At 45.5% G+C, this 25,587-nt stretch overlaps 1 protein-coding gene across 1 annotated transcript in view; it reads left to right on the top strand.

Annotated features, from left to right (window-relative positions):
• LOC129354284 (netrin receptor DCC-like) overlaps positions 1 to 25,587 on the top strand; it is a 147,921-nt gene that overhangs the window by 81,404 nt on the left and 40,930 nt on the right. The window contains 10 exon segments of the mRNA XM_055023786.1: positions 1,577 to 1,734; positions 3,883 to 4,004; positions 4,007 to 4,036; positions 4,607 to 4,755; positions 4,829 to 4,967; positions 7,621 to 7,670; positions 17,665 to 17,806; positions 19,053 to 19,163; positions 20,077 to 20,271; positions 22,654 to 22,749. Of these exon segments, the coding sequence (XP_054879761.1) occupies positions 1,577 to 1,734; positions 3,883 to 4,004; positions 4,007 to 4,036; positions 4,607 to 4,755; positions 4,829 to 4,967; positions 7,621 to 7,670; positions 17,665 to 17,806; positions 19,053 to 19,163; positions 20,077 to 20,271; positions 22,654 to 22,749 (1,192 nt within the window).

Below are 25,587 nucleotides of genomic sequence, written 5' to 3'. Positions count from 1 at the left end.
GGATGAACTGAATTAATATGGTTAAAGGAGAAACAGTCGGATGTTGATTCAGTGAAGCTTTGGCCGTAGTTTAGTCCTGTAGTTTATGTAGTTTAGTTCTGTAGTTTATGTAGTTTAGTCCTGTAGTTTATGTAGTTTAGTCCTGTAGTTTATGTACTTTAGTCCTGTAGTTTATGTAGTTTAGTCCTGTAGTTTATGTACTTTAGTCCTGTAGTTTATGTAGTTTAGTCCTGTAGTTTATGTACTTTAGTCCTGTAGTTTATGTAGTTTAGTCCTGTAGTTTATGTAGTTTAGTCCTGTAGTTTATGTAGTTTAGTCCTGTAGTTTATGTACTTTAGTCCTGTAGTTTATGTAGTTTAGTCCTGTAGTTTATGTAGTTTAGTCCTGTAGTTTATGTAGTTTAGTCCTGTAGTTTATGTACTTTAGTCCTGTAGTTTATGTAGTTTAGTCCTGTAGTTTATGTTGTTTAGTCCTGTAGTTTATGTACTTTAGTCCTGTAGTTTATGTACTTTAGTCCTGTAGTTTATGTAGTGTAGTCCTGTAGTTTATGTAGTTTAGTCCTGTAGTTTATGTAGTTTAGTCCTGTAGTTTATGTACTTTAGTCCTGTAGTTTATGTGTAGTTTAGTTCTGTAGTTTATGTACTTTAGTCCTGTAGTTTATGTTGTTTAGTCCTGTAGTTTATGTAGTTTAGTCCTGTAGTTTATGTACTTTAGTCCTGTAGTTTATGTTGTTTAGTCCTGTAGTTTATGTAGTTTAGTCCTGTAGTTTATGTACTTTAGTCCTGTAGTTTATGTAGTTTAGTCCTGTAGTTTATGTACTTTAGTCCTGTAGTTTATGTACTTTAGTCCTGTAGTTTATGTACTTTAGTCCTGTAGTTTATGTACTTTAGTCCTATAGTTTATGTAGTGTAGTCCTGTAGTTTATGTAGTTTAGTCCTGTAGTTTATGTACTTTAGTCCTGTAGTTTATGTAGTTTAGTCCTGTAGTTTATGTACTTTAGTCCTGTAGTTTATGTAGTGTAGTCCTGTAGTTTATGTAGTTTAGTCCTGTAGTTTATGTACTTTAGTCCTGTAGTTTATGTAGTTTAGTCCTGTAGTTTATGTACTTTAGTCCTGTAGTTTATGTAGTTTAGTCCTGTAGTTTATGTAGTTTAGTCCTGTAGTTTATGTAGTTTAGTCCTGTAGTTTATGTAGTTTAGTCCTGTAGTTTATGTAGTTTAGTTCTGTAGTTTATGTAGTCCTGTAGTTTTCTCCGCCGTAGACGTTCAGGTTTTTCGGATGCCTTTTCTTCTGTGATCTTCTTCACCTCTCTTCTTCCTCCTTCTCTTCCTTCTTGTCTCTTTCACGTCTTTTTCGTTCCTTCTCTGCTCATCTCATCCGTCCTCTTTGCCTTTTCGTTGCTCCGTCTCCCCTTTGCTTGCGTCCCTCTCCTCCTCCCCCTTGTCGTCCTCCGTCCCCCCACCTGGACGAACCGTTAACAGAGACCACACCCACTCAGTTCGGCCCCGCCCTCACACCTCCTCTTCCTCCTTCTGGCTCCCCTTTGACTTACTCCTCCTCCTCTGATCCCCCACCAGTGTCCCCCAGCCCAGGCGTTGCCCCCCTCTGCCCCCCGCGACCTGGTCCCTGTCCTAGTGTCCAGCCGGTTCGTCCGGCTCAGCTGGCGCCCCCCGGAGGAGACCGGAGGAGGCGTGCAGACGTACGGCGTCTACTACTCCCAGGCCGGAGTTGAGAGGTAAGACCAGATTTTGTATTTGCTGTAACTCTGGAGATTTTAGGTGATGTCACAGAATTACGGCAGCCATCTTTGATTTCTACAACCTGCCTCATTTTGGCTCTTTGTGAAATGATCAATAGCATTATCAATGCATTTAATAAGATCAATATGTAGCCTGGAGTCCACACACTCATTAGAAAGTCTTAAATTTGTGCATGTAAAATCAAGGACTTAAAAAGTCTTAAATACCAACAAAAAAAACATGAATTGGTCTTAAATATGTTAATTACTTGTCGTAAATTTTACTGGCAGGACTATTCAATTTTGCATATTTACTGTAACTATTATGCGAAGCGTTAACAAATCTAAAGCTAGCTAGTTGTAAATTAGCTAAAGCTAGCATTAGCAAATCTAAAGCTAGCTAGCTTTTTCATGTCCATTATTGTTCATTTTAAGTTTATGGTCAGTTGGCTGGATGGCGTTCGTCTTTGGCTCATTCTAACTCACACACACAGATTATAAAGGTCTTAATTTCCATCCATAATGGTCTTTAAAAGTCTTAAATTTGAGCGAAAACCTGCAGAAACTCTGTAAGCAGAGAAAACCGTCTCATTTCGAATCAGCAAGCTTTGGTTTTATGGACCAAGTTTTCCTTAAACGTTAGCAACATGAACTTAGTCGCTAACATCGTCTTTAAACTCAGCAGAAATATTAGGAGATGTTCAAATAAGTATGAAACAGGCCACACTTTTCAGATTTCTAATTACTTTTACTCCAGTTGACATTTCTGCTCTAATTCCTGCTGATCTATCAGAATGAAATCATAGAAAACTTTCACCTCTCCAAATGTTTTAGAAACCAGTACAAATCAAAACGAACCCAGAAGTAACTTGTCATCAAGATACAGCAGCTGGTATTGAAGTCAGTAATTAGTTAACGTTGATGAATAAGTTCTACTGATTTCACAAGACATTTTCTCCAAAGTGACTTTAAGGCTCAGAGACGAGAAGCTGTGAAGTTAGTTTGGTCTCATTTCCAGTGTTTCTACATCATCAGAGGATTCTGAGGATCAACTCTCCGTTAGCTCACTCACAAAGCGTTGAAGCAGCGGAGATGACAGATGAAACCTGCGGTTCTGATCCGTCGGGTCGGCTCGAGGCGGAGCGGCAGCCGGTTCCCCCAGGGAGCCGCCGGCCCGCCGAGATCAAACCAGAGGAAGTTGAGCCCTGAAAGGGACGGATAAAGAGATTGTCAGTTCTCCTGATTAACAGAGGAAAACAGGCTGAGGGTTTGTCAGGTCCAATGATTCACAGGACGATGCAACGCAGAACCTCAGAGGAACCGACTGAGGAAGAGGAGAGGAGGAGAGACGGAGGGAGAGAGAGAGATGGAGGGAGAGAGAGATGGAGGGAGGGAGAGATGGAGGGAGAGAGACAGGCAGAGAGAGAGAGAGAGAGAGAGATGGAGGGAGAGAGAGAGGGAGGGAGGGAGAGATGGAGGGAGAGAGACAGGCAGAGAGAGAGATGGAGGGAGGTTGAGGGAGAGAGAGAGGGAGGGAGAGATGGAGGGAGAGAGAGAGAGACAGAGAGAGAGATGAAGAGAGAGGGAGCGATGGAGGATCAGGGGACGAAGATGATTTTCCTGATTGTGGTTCATCAATAAGCTGATTGATCTATGATCTTCTACTCATGTCTGGTTCTGAGATCTGGAGAGTAAAACCAGATAAATGTTTAATAATCTCACTGGAAATTATTACTTTGTTTTTATTTCTTGTTTTTCTGGTCATATTCTAAATATTATGAATTTATTTCATGAATAAATTTCAGTTTCTGATCAGAGGTGAAAATAAAACTTTGTGCTGAATGAAAAATGTAATTTAATCTTTAATCTGAAAGCAGAAGTTTCCAGATTAAAACCTTCATTCTGGTTCTGATGGACGAACCGGGTCAGGATGGGACCTGAGCTTACTTTAACTAGGCCGTTTCTCTGCGCTGCAGGAAATCAGCTGATTGTTTCATCTCTGACCAGGTGAAGGTCCAGAGGCTCTTAATCCCAGGATTAGCTCCAGACTCTGGGGGGGATTAGCGCAGACTACAGCTGATTAACACTCAGATTATCGCACAAAGTCTGGAGCGGTGATTCATGGCGGCGTGTTTTCCCACGCAGGGAGCGGTCAGTGAACGTGTCGGAGCCGGAGTCTCTGGAGCTGACCGTGTCCAACCTGAAGCCCGAGGAGAGCTACAGCTTCAGGGTGGTGGCGTACAGCGAGGCGGGGCCCGGCCGCAGCTCCGCCCCCTGCAGATCGCCACCAAGCCCGACCGTAAGCCGCCTCATGTAGCCTCTACGGAGCTACATCAGGGCCAACCAGATTCCTCACAGCAGTGTTTTGAAATTTGATCCCAAAGTGAATTTGAAACTGAAAAGTGTTTTGACATTTTTTCGTTTTGAAAAAAGTCAAATGTTTCCAACCTGAAACTGAAGCATTTGGGGTTTTTCATCTAACTTTTAGTATGGGGTTAAATTGGGGCCAAATAATTTTCCAACCAAGAAGCAGCTTTAAGCTTTTAAAAAATTTTAAAATTATATCAGCTTTATCTTTTACTTTACATAGTTTTTTTGTTTCAAATGTTTTTCTCTCAACAGAAAATGTAAATTTCTGTCTCAAACTCTTTTTGTATGGGGTTAAATTGGGGTCATAAAATTTTTTCCGGAAATAATTTTGAAACCTGAGAGTAGTTTTGAGATGTTTATTTTGATAGGAGCTAAATGATGTTCTCAAAGTGAGCCAAAGCGCTAAGATAAGCATTAGCTCCTCTGTTAGCTGCTAGCTGTAACGCTAGCTGCTAGCTGCTCACGCTCAGCGTCTCTTCCTGTGGTTGTGTCCCTGCAGTCCAGGTCCCCAGCAGGGTGGAGTCTCTGCGGGCGCTGGCTCTGTCCCCCACCTCCATCCAGGTGAGCTGGGAGCCGCCCAGCCTCCCTAACGGACCCGTCCTGGGCTACCGGCTGCTGTGGACCGAGAGCCCGTCCGGGAAGGAGCAGGTGAGCGCCGGGCGGGGCTCCGGAGCCGTTTGGCGCCGCGCCGCGTTAATCTGTGCTCTGCGTCTCCGTCCAGAGCGTGGAGGTGAGCGGGACTAACTACAAGATGGACGGACTCCACAGGTTCACCGAATACACGGTCCGGGTTCTGGCCATCAACCGCTACGGACCGGGCACCGCCTCCGAGACCGTCACTGTGACGACGCACTCAGACGGTGAGCCGGGAACCTCCATCCGAAACGTCATCAGTCCTAAAAACAGTTTTCGTCTCTTCATGTGGGTCCAGGACGGTTCTGCAGCGCCTCCAGAAATGATGATTCACGTTTTTAAAACCAATTTAATTACAAATTAATGTTCCAGCAGCTTTTCAAACAATCGTTTGATTGAATTTCCACAACAGATTGAAGAACCAGAACATTTTTATATCCCATTTTTTTTGTCATCAGTTTGGAATGAGATTTTTTTTCATTCATTTTCCACAAATATCAACTTCTTCATGCAAAAGTGATTTTTAAACCTAAACGTTTAAACAAATGCTGATTGTTTAAAATGAGAACATATTTCATTTGATATTTCAGTTGATATTCACTGAAAGTGAAATATGATGCAGCATGATGCTGCCACCGCCATGTTTCACCATGAGAATCTCATTTGAGCAGAAAGTTCAACTAATGTTTTCATCTGCAATTGTCTGAGGGTATCAGAGTAAAAGAGCCTGCCGCACTTTTCAGATTTAAAAACTAATTTCCTCCATTTAACATGAGCAGAACTTTGCTTCAGTCCGACCCATAAAATCCCAACAAACACTTTAAAAGTGATGAAACGTGTCAAAGTTTAGGGGCGTCAATACTTTCTGCAGGTCGAAACAAACAGCAGAACGTCGTCGTCGTTTCGACTCTTCAATGTGGGAAACAGAAACTTCAATAAATCTGGAGGATAAAATGTCTCATAGGATTAAAGCGCAAAAGCTCCCAGTGAGGCTGACTGGTCTGTACTGGTCCCAGTTACCAAGTAGGAGCTGAGTAATTGGACCAGGTGCTGGTTAATACCTGGCTCTGTGTGTGTGTGTGTGTGTGTGTGTGTGTGTGTGTGTGTGTGTGTGTGTGTGTGTGTGTGTGTGTGTGTGTGTGTGTGTCTCGTTAGCTCGTCTCAGCCCTCCCTGCTGGCAGGAGTTTCATTAGGGGACTTTGGGGGTCTTTAATTAAGCCAGAGAGGAGCAGAGAGAGAGCGGCTTCATTTTAGCCTGACACGTTAATGGAGTCCATACACACACACACACACACACACACACACACACACACACACACACACACACACACACACACACACACACACACACAGTTCAGCCTGTGTTTGCTGGAGCACACAGAGGAAACAGGATGAAGAAACTTAGAAAATGTTTCAGAAACAAAATTAATCAAAAAAGTAGAAAAATACAAACAAAAAGAGAATAATGTTGATTTATATAGAGCAGTGGTGGCACTGTTAGCTAAAACGTTAGCAAGGCTAGCCCTAAAGCACTATTATAAACAGTAGCTATGCTAATGCTGAACATGGTGTTAAGCACAAGCTAATGCTAAAGCTATTCACACTATATTTAGCAGAATCTGAAGCTAACACTCTGTAGCAACAGAAGCTAATGCTAAAGCTGTTTGCCCCATATTTAGCAGAAGCTAACACCCTGTAGCAACAGAAGCTAATGCCAAAGTGTTGCGCCAACATGGTGTTTAGCGGGAGCTAATGCTGAATCTCTATACCAGTGTTCAGTGGGAACTGATGCTAATGCTCAGCTGTTCTGAGCTGATGTTCGTAGAACCGGGTCGAGACCGGATGCGTTTTCCTACGAAGACTTAAAGTGAAGGATCTGAGGGCCCGGTTCGGTCCATCAGTCAGAACCAGATAGCGGGCCCGTCCGCTCAGAGCCGTCGTTAATAAGCCGTCTGTCTCTGTGCGGTCGGCCCATAAACGCCGTGAGTAATACCCGACACGGAGACGTTTTGTGGACGCGCCATCTGGGCCGCCGTGATAACTGCGACTGGCGGGCTAATTGAATCCTCAATAAAACCCGAAACAGAGGAGCTGAGCAGCTGAACGAGCCGATAAACTACAGATCCTCCATCAGGCCTCTGATTGGACGACTCGCTGAGGCCCGGGCGCCGTCTGTTGATGCGAACATCACATCCTGCTGGACGTTCACATAAATCTGTCCTGCAGTCCACATACAGGCGGGAGCTTCAGTGCTGAAATCAATCCAGTTCAAAAGATATTTTCACTAACAGGCTTCATCATATGGGGCTAAATTTGTGCCCAAAATAAGTTTGAACCTAAAAATAGTTCATAACTTTTTTCAGTTTTGATGCTTTTATTCACTCTTAAATTATTTATCAGTTGTAAAAAGTATTTTGGTTTCAAAATGCTTCTAGTTAATCTTTATTGTATGGGGCTACATTGGGGCCAGAATAATGATGAGCAGAGTGAACCTGCGGCGCCGCCCTGCTGGCTCAGTCTGCTGTTGTGCCCATCTGCTTCCTGTCTCAGCTGAAGCCATCAGGTGTGATTGATGGCAGTAAATAAAACAAACTCCCAGCTGGCTCCTGTGTCTGACCTACGGAGAGCTAACGCTGCCCACAGCCTGGTTCGTTGTCCCAGGCAGAAACATTTTCTGATTTGTGGTTCTGTTTTTATTGCAAATGAAGCAGCACTGAGTCAGTCTGAAACTGTTCACTAATACAGCAGCTGATTGAGTTCATTAAATCTGATTTTATTTGTACAAAATTCTGAATCTGATGTGTGTGTGTGTGTGTGTGTGTGTGTGTGTGTGTGTGTGTGTGTGTGTGTGTGTGTGTGTGTGTGTGTGTGTCTCTGCAGTTCCCAGCGCTCCTCCTCAGAACATCACCCTGGAGGTCGTCCTGTCCCGGGTAAGTCGACGCCTCTGCACTGACCACCATCCACAGCATGATGCTGCCACTGCCGTGCCGAAGAACTTGTTTCAAATTGACCTGAAGATCATTTCTGGTTGTTTGGACCCAGCTGGGCAGCGATCAGAAACCCAGACTGGTTCTGGACTGGATGGAAACCCGGTCCAGAACCAGAACCCGGTCCGGTTTAGAGTCTGGAGCCTGGACCAGATCAGGTCCGACTCGTTTCCCGGGTCTCGTTAGCGTTCAGGAAGCTCATCAATCAGAGCTTCCTCTCCGGTGATCTGACCTTGTTTCTCACTTCCTGCTTCCTGTCTGAGCATTACGTCGCTTCACTCTCTGATTCGCTCTGCAGACGATGACAGCGGGGTCAGAGGTCATCAGGCGGTCTGGGTTTACTTAGCTCGGCAGATGTTTGTAGCATCTGGAGGTCAAAGGTCATGTTTGTTTGGCCGAGAAGCTCATTAGAGGGAGAAACTTGCGGCGTTTAGCTGCAGCTCCGTTAGCAGGAGTCGCCTCTCTAATCGAAGCAGCTGCTCAGGAAATGATGAAAGAACGTTTCTTTGCTGCCCATGAAGAAGAACTCGCCTCGCTCTGCGGAGCCGACCTCGTTTAGGCTGCACCGTTTTCACTCTCCTGTCATGATTGATAGGCCTCAGCGTTCAGCCGCTCCAAATGGCTCCACTGTTTCATCAAACCGGGCCGGCCGGGCGAGCGTCTGATCCCAACCGCTCGCTCTGACCTCTGACCTTTCTGGACATTTCTGAACCTTCCCCAGGAAAGTTTAGAAGGTTTGATCCACTAAGAACATGAACAAACGGCGAACGAACCATCGGTGTGAGGGCGGAGCTTCACAGTTCCCCTGTAAACATGGATCCTCCCGCTAACGCTAACGCTAACTAGCTCCGCTCAGGAAACATGGTGACACTAACCAGTCGTAAAACACCTGGTGCCACGGTTACACCGAAAAGATCAGAAAATGGTTCCAGTTGCACAGAATTCAGACCCAGAAAACTAAAAACAGCAAATTATGGAATATTGAAGTCAGAGTTCCTCATCAATACATCTAAATAATTCAGATTTTTGTATTTCAATGCAAAGAATGAAGAAACGGCTTCAGTCAGGGCTGCACATCCGTGATGTTTATTCTTTGTGATTGGTGTTTGAACTGTAGTAGCAGCGCCCTTTAGCTGATACGCCCTGAGCAAACGCCGCCGCAGCCAACGCAGAGAATCGACCGCTTTTAACGAAACAGGAAACTGAATGCAGCCGGATTTATGGGAGTTACGAGTTTTGAATCGTGTTGTCGCTGCTGATCTGAGCCGCTCAGCCGAATGCGGCCAGAGAGCGCCGAGATGAAGTGATGATCAGAGCAGCAGAGCCACAACGTTGGGTCCGTTTGGGTCGTTTCTCTCTGTTCTTCTTCACTTTAAACCAAACAGAGAATTAAAATCCTCATCTGGAGTGGAGTCAGAAGACCTGTCACTTTCATGCCACAAACGGGTCGCCTCCGACTCGGCGGTGGTTCTGGAGAAGAAAGCGGACCCGGCGGATCAGAACCCGGCGGATCAGAACCCGGCGGATCAGAACCCGGCGGATCAGAACCCGCGGATCAAACCCGGCGGATCAGAACCCGGCGGCCGTTGGACGCCCGACTCTCTGGAGTTTGAAGCCTCCTCAGTGAATCACAGTGAAAAGAAAAGACGCTGCTGAACATTTTGCCGAGATTCTAAAAAAGATCAAAACATTTAAAGAAGATGAAGATGTCTCCAGACTGAAGAAGCTCTGAAGAAAAACGTGAATCAGTGATGAGAAACAAAATGTTCAATTAGTGATAGGAAAATATAACAATAAAGTTTAAATAGTAAGAATACATGATGCACAAAATATATAAAAATATTAATATTACCAGAAAAAAGTCACAATATAAGAGAATCGGCAAAAAAAAAGTTGCAATAATGCGACTTTGATCCTAACGTGCTGTAATGTAAGAAAATGAATCAGACGATAAAGTCAGAATAAAATAAGAATAGAAACAGAATAATGTGGTAATAATATGATAATACTGTCCAAAAATAATAGTTATATGTATGGGTGGGCCTAGCCCCGCCCTCCCCATTCAGCACCTTCAGACTAGCCAGCAGCAATTAGCAAACAGCTGCTGAGCTCATCTCAGAGCGACGCTGGAAAAATGCTGTGAAAGGGTTAATAGAGGAGCCATGTTGGCATGACTTCCTGGAGGCGGGGCTTCAGAACAGCAGGAGCTCTTAAGACACACAGGCCCAATTTCAAAGCATCAAATTCTTTAAAATGATTTCCACATAAGCAGCATTTTACATAAAACTGCCTCTTTATCAGACCTCCATCTCTGACTTCATGACTCTGTAACTTCCAGTCCGCTAGTGGGAGAAGAGTTCGTTTCAGACTGCAGGAAACCAGTGACAGGACTGAGTTAAGCCAGAGGAAGCATCTAAAGCATCTGAACCAGTTACCGTCAGAGCCGATGAAGTGTCGGGTCCTTGGTGCGGCTGCAGAGTCATAAAGTCAGCTGGTTGTGGAGGCAGGTCTAAATCCAACCTGCAGCTGTAATCATTTCTGTCGGCTGGCGTGTTCGCCGAGCCGCTGCGGCTTCCAGCAGATCGCTCTTCAGCTGTCACACAGCCTGCGTCATGCGCTGCAGTTGTGCGTCTGTGTTTGTGTATGTGGGTCCTGCCTGAATCGCTTTCCCTGCAAGTTGATGCTGAGGGAAGAAAACGAAAAAAACTTCCTGCTCTTGTCAAGTTTGTTACTGTCAGACAACTTTTGAGACAATGTGACATTTCCTCAACTTTCCTGGAGTCTGGAGTGCCACTGCGAGGATGTGTGTGTGTGTGTGTGTGTGTGTGTGTGTGTGTGTGTGTGTGTGTGTGTGTGTGTGTGTGTGTGTGTGTGTGTGTGTGTGTGTGTGTGTGTGTGTGTTAACGCTTGGTTGAACATACAGCAGAGGAATATACAACATGTAGGAGATGTGGGGATTTTACCCAGAATTCCCTGGAGAGCTGGGTTTAGGTCGCTGTGGCTGCATCCTGTGGTGAAAGCAGAGCAACCAAACAGGCCTTTAAAGGCCTAGTCAAAGGAAATACGTTTGTACAGATCTCCAGCGTGGAGCACAGCAGGAAGAAGCAGGAAAACAGAGGCGGTGCCTCGGGTTTCATCTCTTAGCAGCCAGTCTGCAGCCGTGACTCGTCTCCTCAGGCGGTTTGCAACAATTCACACCTTTAGACATGAGACCAAAACAACTCCTGACATCGTCTGTGACGGGTTTGGATTGGCAGACACAAAACCACACAAACACTGGAGTGAACAGAGGAAGGACCAGTTCCCTACAGGGAACTTGACAGCCCTAATAGTTACCTCAGCAGGCATATTAGTGACTCATGGCCCATTTGGGAACTTAAAGGTCCTAAAAATGATCCTAATGGCTTTATAAGTAACCCTAAAGGCCCTTTAGGTGACCTTAACTGCCTAATAGTGACTTTAATTACCCTACTTGTGACTTAAACCAAACCTAATAATGATTTCAATACCTTTATAAGTAACCTTAATGGCCCTTCAGTGAACTAATGGCCCTATTAGTGACAGTAACTCCCCTTTTTGACCCTAATGACCCTAATACTGAGACTAACATCCTTATAAGTAGCCTAGGTGACCCTATATGTGACCTATTGTTGATGTTCATGACCCAATGTGTGACCGTATTATTGAGCTTGATGACCATATTGGTGAGCTTAACTCTCCAATATGTTGTCTAAGAAACTGAAAGTGTCAGGTTGATGTTTTCACCGTTTTCTCCACTGCTTCTGTAAACTGAACATAATTACATGCAGTTACTGTGAGCAGTTTGGGAATGGAAACACGTTTTATCAGGGTGAAAACAAACACGCCACACTTTTCAGATTTCTATGCTTTTGCTTCCCCTGCCTGTCGTTCTGTCGGTTTTGACACGTCTAAAGGGTGTGAATATGTTTGTGTGGACCCAGTCTGGCCCCAAACGACGCCCTGGGCTCCGACCGCGCGGCATCGGCAGCCACGGTCTCATGGCAACGGCGGTTTAATGTGGAGCCAGATATTCCAATGTTCATGTGTTCATATGTTCATGTGTTCATATGTTCACACTGTCTGATGTTCATGTGTTCATATGGTCAGACCTGGTGTTGGAGTGATTCTACAAACGTGACTCCATGAATGTCGGCCGGTTCTGGAGCCTCGCTGCTGTTTGCTTTCTGAGCGCGTGCAGAGCTGGTGTTGAATGTTATGTTACTGAGCAAATGGAGACATTCTGGCCTCCCTGTGATTGGTCCTTTTACCCAGAGGGCATTAACACACACACACGCACACACACACACACACACACACACACACACACACACACACACACACACACACACACACACACACACACACACACACACACACACACGACACAGTCCTACAAAGAACCAGGTGGGTAAACAGACCCTGAATTCAATCTGTGATTGTTTGTTCTTGTCCTCTGGGTGGAAGCAGCAATCACATCGACTCTCACAGTGTGTGTGTGTGTGTGTGTGTGTGTGTGTGTGTGTGTGTGTGTGTGTGTGCGTTCTGTTTGCAGCGCCGCATACAAACGTCAGGAGGAACCGGCTGAATTAATTCTAGTCCAAGTTTAAAGTTTTGCTTTTCTTTCAAAGCGTTTTCGTCCATCGATTTCATCGCAAAGAGTCCAGATGGAAAAACAACAGAATCCAAGCTAATTAAGGAGCAGTGGACCCGTTCTGGTCCTGGTTCTGGTCCTGGTGGGGCAGCGGGGCGGTTCTGGTCCTGGTCCTGGTTCTGGTTCTGGTCCTGGTGGGGCAGCGCCACCTTCTTTCTGTTATATCAGAGTTTCAGCAGCAGTCGTTCAGCAGCTCTCTGCATTTTGCTCATGTTCGGAGGGAAAATAAAAAGCGAAACAGGTTCTGGTCCGTTTGAAGGCGGGGAACGAGGCCACGGCTCCGCTTGGCCCTCCTGCGCTCTGGTGTCGCTGCTGCATGAATACTAAACAGCTTCATGTTATTATATGTGGAGATCCAGTCAAGCATTAAGAACAAAACGGTTGTTTTACTCTTGGATTGCTCATCGTCCTCCTGAAGAGCTTCGCTCTGCGTCCTGGGAACACGCCGGGTGTTCAGGACTCAAACGTCACAGAAAGTCAGAACGGCGCGTGTGTGTGTGTGTGTGTGTGTGTGTGTGTGTGTGTGTGTGTGTGTGTGTGTGGGGTGTGTGTGTGTGTGTGTGTGTGTGTGTGTGTGTGTTGTGTGTGTGTGTGTGTGTGTGTGTGTGTGTGTGTGTGTGTGGAGCCCCCCTCACAGAGCAGGAGGCTCAGAACGCAGCCTGGTGGGACGCCAGGCCTGAGAGTAACAGCTGATTGTCCTGCTTTACTAGTTACTTGTTTATTGTTGTTATAATTATTATTACTTATTATTTAATTAAGCATTTTATAAGAATTTTAGAAATAAGAACAAATCAAATAAAGAAGGAAATAACATTATTATAAGGTAATTATCATATTTTTTTAAATGATTACATGAATAAAAAAATAAGTCAATATTTATATTTTTGTTATAACATGATAATTATAAGAACTAAGAATTATATTGTTATAAAGTAATGATGTAAAAAAATAATTTTAACAATTATTTGTTAACATTCTATAATACATATTCATTTTAATACGTTTAATAAATTAACTAAAAACTAGAAAAGTTAATAATTTTATTATTTTTAAATAAACTAAATTACAACTGAAGATTTGTTAAATTAAAAAATTCCAATAAAACAAACAACTGAACATTGTTTTCAAATTAAACAAAAGAATAAAAATAAAAGACTAATTAAACTTAAGAAATAAAATAAGTGTTTAAATGAGTCGTTATCTAAACTTTAAAGGAGCTGCTGTCTATTAACAGTTAAATCTGTTTATTCATCTTAAAACACTTGTTTTTCTGATGTTTATTTTAAACACTGTTTTTGGATGTTTCTTTTGTCTGTTTAAAAATGGAGTTCAGAGCCAGAAAACTTTGCATTAATTATTGTGATTTATGAATGGATGATTGCAGCTTCATCCTGACGGCTTCGTCTCTGCGGCTGTTAATGAGAGTTTTATGGATTTATTGATGTTTCTGCTGGTGAAGCTGAAGCCTGGAGAAACTCTGGGTTCTGCTCAGAGTCCAGGTTTTCTGGCTCCGTCCTTCATGGATGGTTTGCTCCTTGTGTCTTTGTGGGAGTTGTTACAACATGAATTTAACTTCTGTAGCATTTCCATGGAGACCCCGCTGAGAACGATGTGCTGTCAGAGTGGCTAATTGGGTGATGAAGCGCGAGGCTGCAGCAGGAGGAGGCAGTTTGGAGGGATTCTGGCCCGCTTTATTCAGCTCCTCCTAATCAGCTCTGCTCTAATCAGTTAGCAGGATGAGGAGCAGCAGAGGAAACAGGTGCTGCGAAATGTTAATGAATTCCTCCGTGGCTCCGCCACCTGGACCGATACCTGGCCCGATACCTGGACCGATACTTGGTCTGATACCTGGACCGATACTCTGCCCGATACCTGGTCCGATACCTGGACCGATACTCTGACCTATACCTGGTCTGATACCTGGACCGATACCTGGCCCGATACTTGGACCGATACCTGGCCCGATACCTGGACCGATACCTGGACCGATACCTGGACCGATACCTGGCCCGATACCTGGACCGATACCTGGCCGATACCTGGACCGATACCTGGACCGATACCTGGACCGATACCTGGACCGATACCTGGACCGATAACCTGGACCGATACCTGGACCGATACCTGGACCGATACCTGGACCGATACCTGGCCGATACCTGGACCGATACCTGGACCGATACCTGGCCCGATACCTGGACCGATACCTGGCCCGATACCTGGACCGATACCTGGACCGATACCTGGCCCGATACCTGGACCGATACCTGGACCGATACCTGGACCGATACCTGGACCGCCGGCCGGTGCGCCTGGTGGAGGGAAACTCACCGACCACCAGCATGACAGCAGGAATCTGTCAGTCGGGGCTCAAAGCATCCTGGGAGGAAACAGTTGCCATGGAAACGAGCACGCAGGTTTCACTGCATTGTTTATGAATTCATCCGTTCATCCTGAAGGAATTAAATACTGTTGATCAACTTTCTTCAGAGTTTCTGTAGATCCTGTCCAGAAAGGAGCTCCTGCAACAGTCTGTGTTACAACGGTTCAAAACAAGCCTCTGACTGAAGATGTTAGATAATCTGTTTGAGGAATTTTTCATGGTTTTCTTGATCTTTATGAGCTTCACCCTCATCTCCAGAGGTTCGACCCCAGAACAGAACCAGAACAGAACCAGAACAGAACCAGAACCAGCCTGGTTCTCCACACGCTGAATCCGTTAGCTGTGGATTCAGCTCCAGATCAGTAGAAACCAAAAGATATTTGATTACACAAGTCCTTAAATTTTACTGTTGATAGTTTTTATGGACACAGTGTGCGATGATGCATTTACCTGCCTGATGTTTTACAGTGTCCATTGGAGGGTTTGTGCCTTACCAGAGGCATGAGACTCTGAAGACAGTTTATATCTCTACATCTTGATGAAGTTACTCTTTACATAGCCTGGTTCATTCTCCTCAAGCTAGCAGATGAAAGCATGGCTAATTCATGTTTTCCTTTTAGTAAAAGTTTTAAACCTGATCCTGTCTGCAATCTGCAAGCATCAGGTTTCTCTGAGCTTCTTTTCCGTCTCTTGGACTCCTGATGGCTGCAGACTCATCCGTGTTTCTGCAGTTGACAGGAGTTGAACTGGAAGTCTGAAGCTTACAGTGTGAAAGTGGCTGGTGAGAGTCCAGAGCCCTGAGGTACTCCTGTGCTGTTCGACACACAGTCCGTCTATCTGTCAGATTCAGCCTCAGCATGGCGGATGTTCAGACCTCCGTCTGTCTGTCTGCTGGAGAATCTGACTAAGCAAATCCAGCTGAATTGTGTAAAATGTTCAAAATACATTTGCCAGATGGAAACGAACTGAACTGTGGAGCTGCTGGGTCTGAAATACTTCTGGTTCTGTTCCTGATGGGAGGAATATCAGCAAAGTGGCAGAACTGAAACCAACAAACGGTAAATATCAGCAGCAAGGTTGTCATTTTCTGCTCATTTCAGGCTGCTGGGAGTCGAAACAAGAAGCAGCTAAACTTATGACTGAATTAGTTGCTGAGAGAAAACAGAATTACTTTTCTGATTCATTAATGTTCATTGATTAGTGTTCAGCCCAGCGAACACACTCGGGTCGCAGTGAGAGCTGAGCGGTTGATGGCAGCTGCCTCGCAGAGCAGAGCTCACAGGAGGCCGAGCCAACATCTGCTGCATCTGTGTTTGTGTGTGTGGCAGAGGTGGGTTGTTAACATGCAAATAAAGCAATTAAAATTCATTCAACACACAGCCGGCTCACACACAAACACACCGAAACACTTCGCATGCATACAGATGGAAGCGCAGCAGACAATGAATCCAGACGAGCAGCAGAACAGAAGCTGAATGGACGTCTGCTGCACCAGCTCAGATTTACCGTTTGTTTTTACAGTGTCATGAAAACACAGACTGCTCTGGATTCCTGTCATGCCAGTAATCTGAGAGACCGGGATGGATGTTTATAGGAGATGTCAGCAGGTTTTCTGGTGTAATCGAGCGTCCTGCAGGTTGGGTTGTGTTCTTGGCTCCATCCTCCGTGTGCTGGACTGTTGGACCCGTCTGCTGGCGTGACTCTGCATGAATATCAGGTGCTAACTGCCTGGCAATTGGTGCTGATGTGGCAGCAACAGCCAGGAAGTGGAGATTGGACCTGGAGGTTTAGCTAAAACCGTCAGAATCCTGATGGGATCCGTTTCCTTCTCCAGAGTGACAGAAACATCTGAAGCTGCAGGTCTGCTCAAGTCTCTGCTGCCGCTTCGCTTTCCAAATCCACAACGTTCAACATGCCAGACAGCTGGTTACTGCACCGACTGGAAAGGTCTCAGGTTGGTCCAGGTTGGACCAGGTTGGACCAGGTTGGTCCAGGTTGGACCAGGTTGGACCAGTCAACGCAACCAAACTAGTCAAATCGAGCTCAGCTCAACCAACTGACCAGTCCAACCAAACCAGTTGACCAACTAAACTGTCCAAATGAAACGACTGACCAACAAATCCAGGATGATGTGACACGAAACATAAACCGACCAAACCAACCCATCCACTGAACGACCCAACACAACGTACCACTCAAACCAACCAATTAACCAGTTTAACCCAATTAAACTGACCAAACAAAACCCCCTGACTGGCCAGTCAAACCAGTCCGTCCAAATGACTGGGAACCAAACCGACTCAGCCTGTGACTATGGATGTAACAGAATCCATATTTGTACCATAAACATGGAGATCAGCTCCATCGGTCTGTTACCAGATTCAATAATCGCATGGCCTTGTTTCGTATCTGAACCTGCAGAACGATGCTTTCAGTTTCACTCTGAAGTGATTTAAACGGTTTTTATTCCTACAGGTTTCAGAGAACATTAATTCAGACCATTTTCAAATGTTTTATTGTCATCCATCCAGACGCTGCTTCTGATCCTGTATTAGTAATAAAGAAATTCACAGAGGCCACTTTTCCTTTTTCTCTTGATTGAAGTGAAACTAAATCACACTGAAGCTCCTTCTGATCCCTCAAGCCGTAAATGTTTGAATTGACCTGAAAGCTTCGTTTCTTCCTCTGCTCTTTGTTTGGCTAACAGTGCTAATCGTTGTGCTCGGTGCCAACTGTCAGGAAGGAGTTTTATCTCTGTGAATTCATTACCAGAGTGCACCTGCATGGTTAACTTCATCAATAAAACAACAGCAGAGTAGCTGAAGAGCAGTAAACAGACCGTGAAAGATGACAAATTTGTTTTTCTTCTCCGTTTCCCTCAGAGCATCAAGGTGTCATGGCAGCCGCCCCCTCGCGGCGCCCAGAACGGCGTCATCACCGCGTACAGGATCAAATACAGGAAGACTGGCCGCCGTGGAGACCAGGAGGCCATCGAACCCAACAACTTCTGGTACCTGTTCACAGGTGAGTCCTGATCCGTTCAGTCTGAGTGTCTTCAGATGTTTTATGGTTCATCTGTAAATTAAAAGTTTGTTTCATGAATCATTAATGAAGCAGCAGGACTTTAGCGTCGTGTTCAGTCTTCAGAATAAAGAAATCTAGATGTGAAATGCAAACTAAACATATATAGATGTGAAACATTGTTTCTGCTCATGTCTGATTTTCCTCTCCTGCAGTAGAAAAGCTGTATTAGCATCAACATGGCCGCCCGGCGCTTGTGTGTGTGGCTGCATTCAAAGTGCCACCAGCTATTATTTCAATTTGAGCTTTGCCAGATTTGAATGAAACTGATCTCTGTTTTCATTATTTCTTTCATTGATGGTTATCTCCATCTGTCTGTCTGGTCGCCATTCGCTGGAGTTGCAGACTAATCTGTCTGCTGTGAGCTCGGCTGCCTCAGGAAACCTTTATGGAAATTTAATACGCACAACATATAGATATATACTGCAGGATTGAGATGATGAAGTTATTATTTTTACTGTTTATTGTAATCTGTGGGTTTAATCCAATCCCAGTGCAGAGTAAGCATCTTTAGCTGAAGCTTTAGCATCTTCATCATCACATTTATAAACACAATAACGATGCTGTAATGTGAATATTTACCGGTTTATGTGAACAAATGGCTTAACGACTCGACCAAACTGAAGCCTAGAGCAAAATTACTGATCAGATATTTTCAACAAAACACCTGGAGGCAAGAAATGAGAAACAGAAACATTCTCTGTTTCCTAAAATTATATTTTATTTCTATAATCCGAATGATTCAACCAAGCCGAGGAGCCTAATCCTAATCCAACTGACCAATCTGACTGACCAGATTGGTAACTAGTTACCTAAACTCCTCTAAACATCCACCCGCTAGTTAGTTAACAAGCTAAAGTCCATCTGACTGATGAACCCAACTATCCAGACCAACCAACCCATTCAGTCAGACTGACCAAACCAGTCCTCAGTTCAACCATCTAACCGCTTCGGACCTGAACTGAACACGGATCCACTTTGATCCAGAAATGGTTTCCTGTGGATCAGAACACGAATCACTCTGACCACCAGAGTTAAACCACAGACTGGTTAGAAACCAGAATGTTTCAACCAATCCTGGTTTCCTCAGTCACTCCAGCATCGTTGGTTATTCACAGCGGCGCCCTGAAACGTTCAGCGCTGAATGTCCGGTGTAACGACGCGCTCTTTCTCCTCTGTCGGCGTTCAGGTCTGGAGAAGGGCAGTCAGTACAGCTTCCAGGTGGCGGCCATGACGGTGAACGGAACGGGTCCCTCCAGCGACTGGTTCACCGCCCAGACGCCGGAGAACGATTTGGACGGTAATCTGTACAACAACAAGCGTCTTCCTCCTCTTTCCCAACACACATAAATATTTGAGCAGCGGAGAAGCGCGGCGGGTCGATGGAGCGAAGGTTTGGTGTCGGGGGGCCGAGGGGCTGATGGAGAGCTGCTAACTGGAGGGGGAGGGAGAACTGGACACACCAAGGAGAGAAAATATCATTCCAGAACAAGAAACAAAGGCTGCTGGGTTAAACTCACCAGAAATGCATCGCAGAAAATGCTAATATGGTGCAAAACGGGTTTTCTTACAGTATGCATTAATTTTTTATGCTTTTAAAGAATAAAAACTCAAATTTGGCTTTAAGTGTGAAGCTCATTTTCTTTTTTCATAAAGAAGAGAGTAAAGCACATTTTCCAACTGGAGGTCAGGAGGTAGCTGCTTAACGATGAGCATTTAGTTTACAGAGTAAAATATTAATATTCTACATGGAATCAATGAATCACTGCTGTTTTAATCCGTCCTTTTTATTTCTATTACTGCCTTTAATAACCATCCATAGGAGGGAGCTGAGAAAATGCCCAGCCAGACATTTCTTAATAAATAGCAGCTGTTTAAACACTTGTTTAGAAACAATTAGCTGATGCTTCATTTGTGACCTCAGATGAGTGTAGAGACAAACAGCAGCATTAATGATTCCTCTTCATGCTGGAGATCAGGAACACGACGCTCTGCTCAGCAGGAAGCCGCTCAGATAAAACAACAAACACGTCTTTGCTAACTGCGTTTCTCAGAGACGGAAACCTGATTTCAATGGATTATCGCTCAGAGAGGCGATGTGAGGCCCCCCAGGGAGCAGCCAGGCCAGTAATCTGATCTAATCTGAGGCTGAGGGCTAACGCGACGTGTCAGGCCGTGACGCTGACTCTTCTTCTGTGGTTTTGTTCCGGCAGAGAGTCAGGTTCCGGACCAGCCCAGCTCGCTGCACGTCCGGCCGCTGCCCAACAGCATCATCATGTCCTGGACGCCGCCGCTCAGCCCCAACATCCTGGTCCGCGGTTACATCATCGGCTACGGAGTGGGAAGCCCGTACGCCGAGACGGTCCGAGTGGACAGCAAGCAGAGATACTACTCCATCGAGAACCTGGGTAGGTTCTGCTCTGACCCACCGGGTCCAACTCACCTCATCCACACTTTCTGTGTCGAGTGTTGGTTTTGTGATCAGCTTAGCAGTTTAGTATTAGCTTCTGCTAGTTTTTTTATTTGTTTAGCATTAGCTTCTGCCAGTTTTTTATTTGTTTAGCATTAGCTTCTGCCAGTTTTTTTTTGTTTAGCATTAGCTTCTGCTAGTTTTTTTATCTGTTTAGCATTAGCTTCTGCTAGTTTTTTTTTTATCTGTTTAGCATTAGCTTCTGCTAGTTTTTTATTTGTTTAGCATTAGCTTCTGCCAGTTTTTTATTTGTTTAGCATTAGCTTCTGCCAGTTTTTTATTTGTTTAGCATTAGCTTCTGCTAGTTTTTTATTTGTTTAGCATTAGCTTCTGCTAGTTTTTTTATCTGTTTAGCATTAGCTTCTGCTAGTTTTTTTTATCTGTTTAGCATTAGCTTCTGCTAGTTTTTTATTTGTTTAGCATTAGCTTCTGCCAGTTTTTTATTTGTTTAGCATTAGCTTCTGCCAGTTTTTTTATTTGTTTAGCATTAGCTTCTGCTAGTTTTTTATTTGTTTAGCATTAGCTTCTGCTAGTTTTTTATTTGTTTAGCATTAGCTTCTGCCAGTTTTTTATTTGTTTAGCATTAGCTTCTGCTAGTTTTTTATTTGTTTAGCATTAGCTTCTGCTAGTTTTTTTATCTGTTTAGCATTAGCTTCTGCTAGTTTTTTTATCTGTTTAGCATTAGCTTCTGCTAGTTTTTTTATTTGTTTAGCATTAGCTTCTGCCAGTTTTTTTTATCTGTTTAGCATTAGCTTCTGCTAGTTTTTATTTGTTTAGCATTAGCTTCTGCCAGTTTTTAATGAATTTAGCTTTAGCTTCCACTGACAGTGTAGCATTATAGTGTCTCTTGATTTGATGTATTTTCTGTTATTTTCTTTGTGTTTATTGTTACGTTGCACTAATAATTTTGCGTGCTTAGCATTAGCAGACCTAAGATTCTTGTTTAGCAAATCAGTGGTTAGTGAAGCTAACTGTTTGGTCAGTGAAGCTAACTGTTTGGTTAGTGAAGCTAACTGTTTGGTCAGTGAAGCTAACTGTTTGGTTAGCTCCGTCCACCAATGACCGTAGCTATTGCTGATTTTAAAGCCAACATAAACTCCATTATAACCTTGGTGGCCGTTTTGAAAATGTCCACTAGAACAAGGTCCGGAAGACAAGGTCTGTTGTTTAACAAACGTCATGATTCGACACCAAACACACATGGATTCAGTTACAAAAAATACATTTTCCATGACAACCCTGGTAGCCATATTGAAAAATCGGAAATTAATAGGAAATGTGATTATGTCCTATTTTTTAAAAAATATTTTTTCATTTTAAAGTTTCTCCATTATCTGACAGCATAGAAGTCACTTCTACATTTGTTTGTGCTGTCTTGGTCTCTTCTGATTGGATTCCAGCAGTTTTGCTTGACGTTAATCAGAGACATTCAGGGTGAAAGTCTCTGCTGAGAACAGCTGCTGCGTCGTGTTGCAGCCAAAAACTTCAAGGAGGTTTTTAACCTTCTGAAGCAACAGATTCCCTCTAAAATGACCTTTTGGGAAGCTGAACCGTTTGGGTCACAGTGAGAGGCTGGGATCAGCGAGAGCGTCCTGCTGTGATGTGAAGATGTTCTCTGCCTGTTTGGTGCCAGCAGTGAGCGTTGGACACGGATAAGACACGCATAAGACACGCGGTCCTCAGAGGGGGACGCACCTGTAAACCCGCCGCTCCTCATGAATTATCATCCTCCGGCTGCCATACGCTCATCTCTCATAAATCCTGCTGCCAATATTGACACAGCGCTTCCATTAATTCATTACCATGATGAAACCCCTCATTTAATTACAATCAATAATTTAAGGCAATTTAATAAGAAAGCTGTTTGGAGTGGAAATCTAATTGTGAAGCGCCTGCGAAGGGGGACGTCCTCCCCTGTGAGAGCAGAGCGCCGAGCGATTTGCATGCCAGAGGAGACCAGAACAAATTGGACCCGTCTTTATGCGGCGCTGGATGTTTCCCTCTCAGGTCTCATAATGGAGGCGTAATGAAAAACTCACATCCAGCTGCTGTGGCGCCGCATTCATAATTCATGCCTGGTGTTAATTCATGCGGCGAAGCGTCTGGGCGGCGGTTTGGTGACACGGAGGGAACATGGCGGAACGGCGGGTCAGGTCAGGACCAGAACCCTGCTGGGGAATGAGAGGGAAACAACCGATTCTGCTCACGTCAGCCGTGACCTTTCACCTCTCCTCTGTTTATATGAACGGGACCATATATTGGCGGCCATCTTGGAGTGCTGATGTTGTTAGAAACTCACCTGATGCTGTCTCTCCCTCAGAGCCGAGTTCTCACTACGTCATCTCACTGAAGGCCTTCAACAACGCCGGGGAGGGAGTTCCTCTGTACGAGAGCGCCGTGACCAGATCACTGACAGGTAGGGGAGGGAGGGAGAGAGAGGGAGAGAGAGAGAAAGAGGGAGGGAGAGAGGGAGGGAGGAAGGGAGGGAGCGAGGGAGGGAGACAGGGAGGGAGAGAGGGAGAGAGGGATGGAGGGAGAGAGGGAGGGAGGGAGGGGAGAGGGAGAGAGGGATGGGGAGAGAGGGAGGGAGGGAGGGAGGGAGGGAGAGAGGGAGCGAGGGAGGGAGAGGGAGAGGAGGGAGGGAGAGGGAGGGAGAGAGGGAGAAGAGGGAGACAGACAGGGAGGGGGGAGGGAGGAGAGAGAAGGGAGGGAGAGGGAGAGGGAGAGGAGGGAGAGAGAGGGAAGGAAGGGAGGGAGAGAGAGAGGGAGGGAGGGAGGGAGAGGAGAGAGGGAGGGAGGGAGAGAGGGAGAGGGAGGGAGGGACGGAGGGAGAGGGAGGGAGGGAGAGAGGGAGGGAGGGAGAGAGGGAGAGAGGGAGGGAGGGAGAGGAGGGAGGGATGCAGGGAGGGAAGGAAGGGAGGGAGGGAGGGAGGGAGAGAGAAAGGGAGGGAGGGATGCAGGGAGGGAAGGAAGGGAGGAGGGAGGGAGGGAGAGAGGAGGGAGGCAGGGAGGGAGGGGAGAGGGAGGGAGGGAGGGATGCAGGGAGGGAGGGAGGAGGGAGGGAGGGAGAGAGGAGGGATGCAGGGAGGGAGGGAGGGAGGGAGGAGAGAGGGAGAGGAGGGAGAGAGGAGGGAGGGAGGGAGGGAGGGAGGGAGGGAGGGAGGGAGGGAGGAGGGAGGGAGGGAGGAAGAGATAGATGGATGGATGAACTAACCTCTGGCATCCTGGTCAATTTGATCATTCAGTCATGTGACAATAACTCAGTGCTTCTCAAATAGTGGGGCGGGCCCCCTTTGGGGGGCGCGGTGCGATACCTGGGGGGGCGCGTGTGATCCTGGGGAACAGGCTTTTTTTTGGCCATACTAGTAGAAAGTGTAATTGCGCACAGTAGGCGGCAGTGGCGCTCTCATTGTTACTTCTGTCACGTTTGCGACAGTGCAACATTTTACGACTTACAAGACAACAGGTTTGCCTTGGTTAGCAGTGTTAAGTCAACAAAAAGCTCCGACTGCGTTCTGTCTATGGCCCCGTTATTCAACAACCCCCAACATGAAAAAGTTTTTCACAGGGATGAAAAGAAAAGCGGAGAGAGACAAAGATAATGAGACAACAGAAAGTCAACCGAAAGCTAAGAAGAGGAAATACGACGAAGCGTATTTAGCTTGGCTTCACTGTGACTACAGTTGGAGAAGAGGAAAGACCGGTGTGTTTGCTGTGTCTAAAAATGCTCGCAGCGGACAGCATGAAGCCAAATAAATTAGCGCGTCACTTAAATACGTTACATCCCAATCACGCCGATAAGCCGCTAGAGTTTTTCAGCGAAAACGTGCTGAATATTGCCAACAGTCATCCGCTTTGTGAAGGCTACTTCAGTAAACCATCGAGCGCTGCTAGCATCATATAAGGTGGCGTACCAAATTGCGCAGTGCAAAAAGCCCCACACCATAGCAGAGGAGCTGATACTGCCTGCAGCAGTAGACATGGATTTATTTATTTTTAATTTCAGGCATTGATGCACTTAAAATCTTTTCTGTTGCAGACTTAAAACACGATTTAATAAAGTTATTCTTTGTAAGTTTGACCATATGTCTTTCTTTTTTTCTTTAATGTTAATGAAAAAATGTTATGCAGAGATGGATAGTCACGGTGGGGAGTGGGGGGCGCGAATAGTTTTCTTCTTGCTAGGGGGGGCGTAACGGAAAATAATTGAGAAGCACTGCAATAACTAATGGCTACTTTTTTCTATGGCAGCAGACGGGGTGTACTTATTTGTCCTGCTGCTCTCTGGCAGTCAGTCAGAGATGCGTCTCATGAGTTCAGCTCAGATAATCTGGATGAGTTTCTTCATTACTACGTGTCGGTCAGCAGTCGATGAGCAGAGAGCCTAAAGCTGTAACTGATCACACACACACACACCCTCACACACCCCCCCCCCCCCACACACACACACACACACACACACACAGCTTTCATTCAGCAGCTCTGTAAAGGTCTCGTTAACGGCGGGATCCTCGTTATAGAGGCCTGTCGTCGCCCAGCTGCCCCCACACTGTAGGAGCTCTGAGCCGCCGCCGAGCCGCCATTCAATCTGAGGATCGAAGGAAACGGGATGAGAGGAGAGTTAGGACCATCAGGACTGAGGCGTCTAGATGGGCGGCGGCGGCGTTTCCTGCAGCCTCATCAGCTCTCTGTCCAGCGCCGGCCGCTCCTCCCTCATCCATCTGCTCCTCCAATCAGTCGCTCTGGTTCTCTGCTCGCCACTGCTGATTGGCTCAGAGTCCTGATGACACAACGCATACTTCCTGTGCGGGAGCTGAGAAGCAAACATGCAGAATGAACAACTGATCATTGATTGGTTCTCCTCAAGATTTAAAAAAAATCTACACATTTTTAATTTTCGCCTTTTTTATCCATCGATCATCCATCGATCATCCATCATCCATCCATCATCCATCCATCCACCCATCCATCCATCATCCATCCATCCATCATCCATCCATATCCATCCATCATCCATCCATCCATCATCCATCCATCCATCCATCCATCCATCCATCATCCATCCATCATCCATCCATCCATCCATCATCCATCCATCCATCATCCATCCATCATCCATCCATCCATCCATCCACCCATCCATTCATCATCCATCCATCCATCATCCATCCATCCCATCCATCATCCATCCACCCATCCATCCATCATCCATCCATCCATCATCCATCCATCTATCATCCATCCATCCATCCAT

The sequence above is a fragment of the Poeciliopsis prolifica genome, unplaced genomic scaffold (genome assembly GCF_027474105.1).
Source record: "Poeciliopsis prolifica strain line A6 unplaced genomic scaffold, Auburn_PproV2 SCAFFOLD107, whole genome shotgun sequence".
Classification (NCBI taxonomy): Eukaryota; Metazoa; Chordata; class Actinopteri; order Cyprinodontiformes; family Poeciliidae; genus Poeciliopsis; species Poeciliopsis prolifica.
This window is presented reverse-complemented; position numbering and strand designations above follow the sequence as displayed.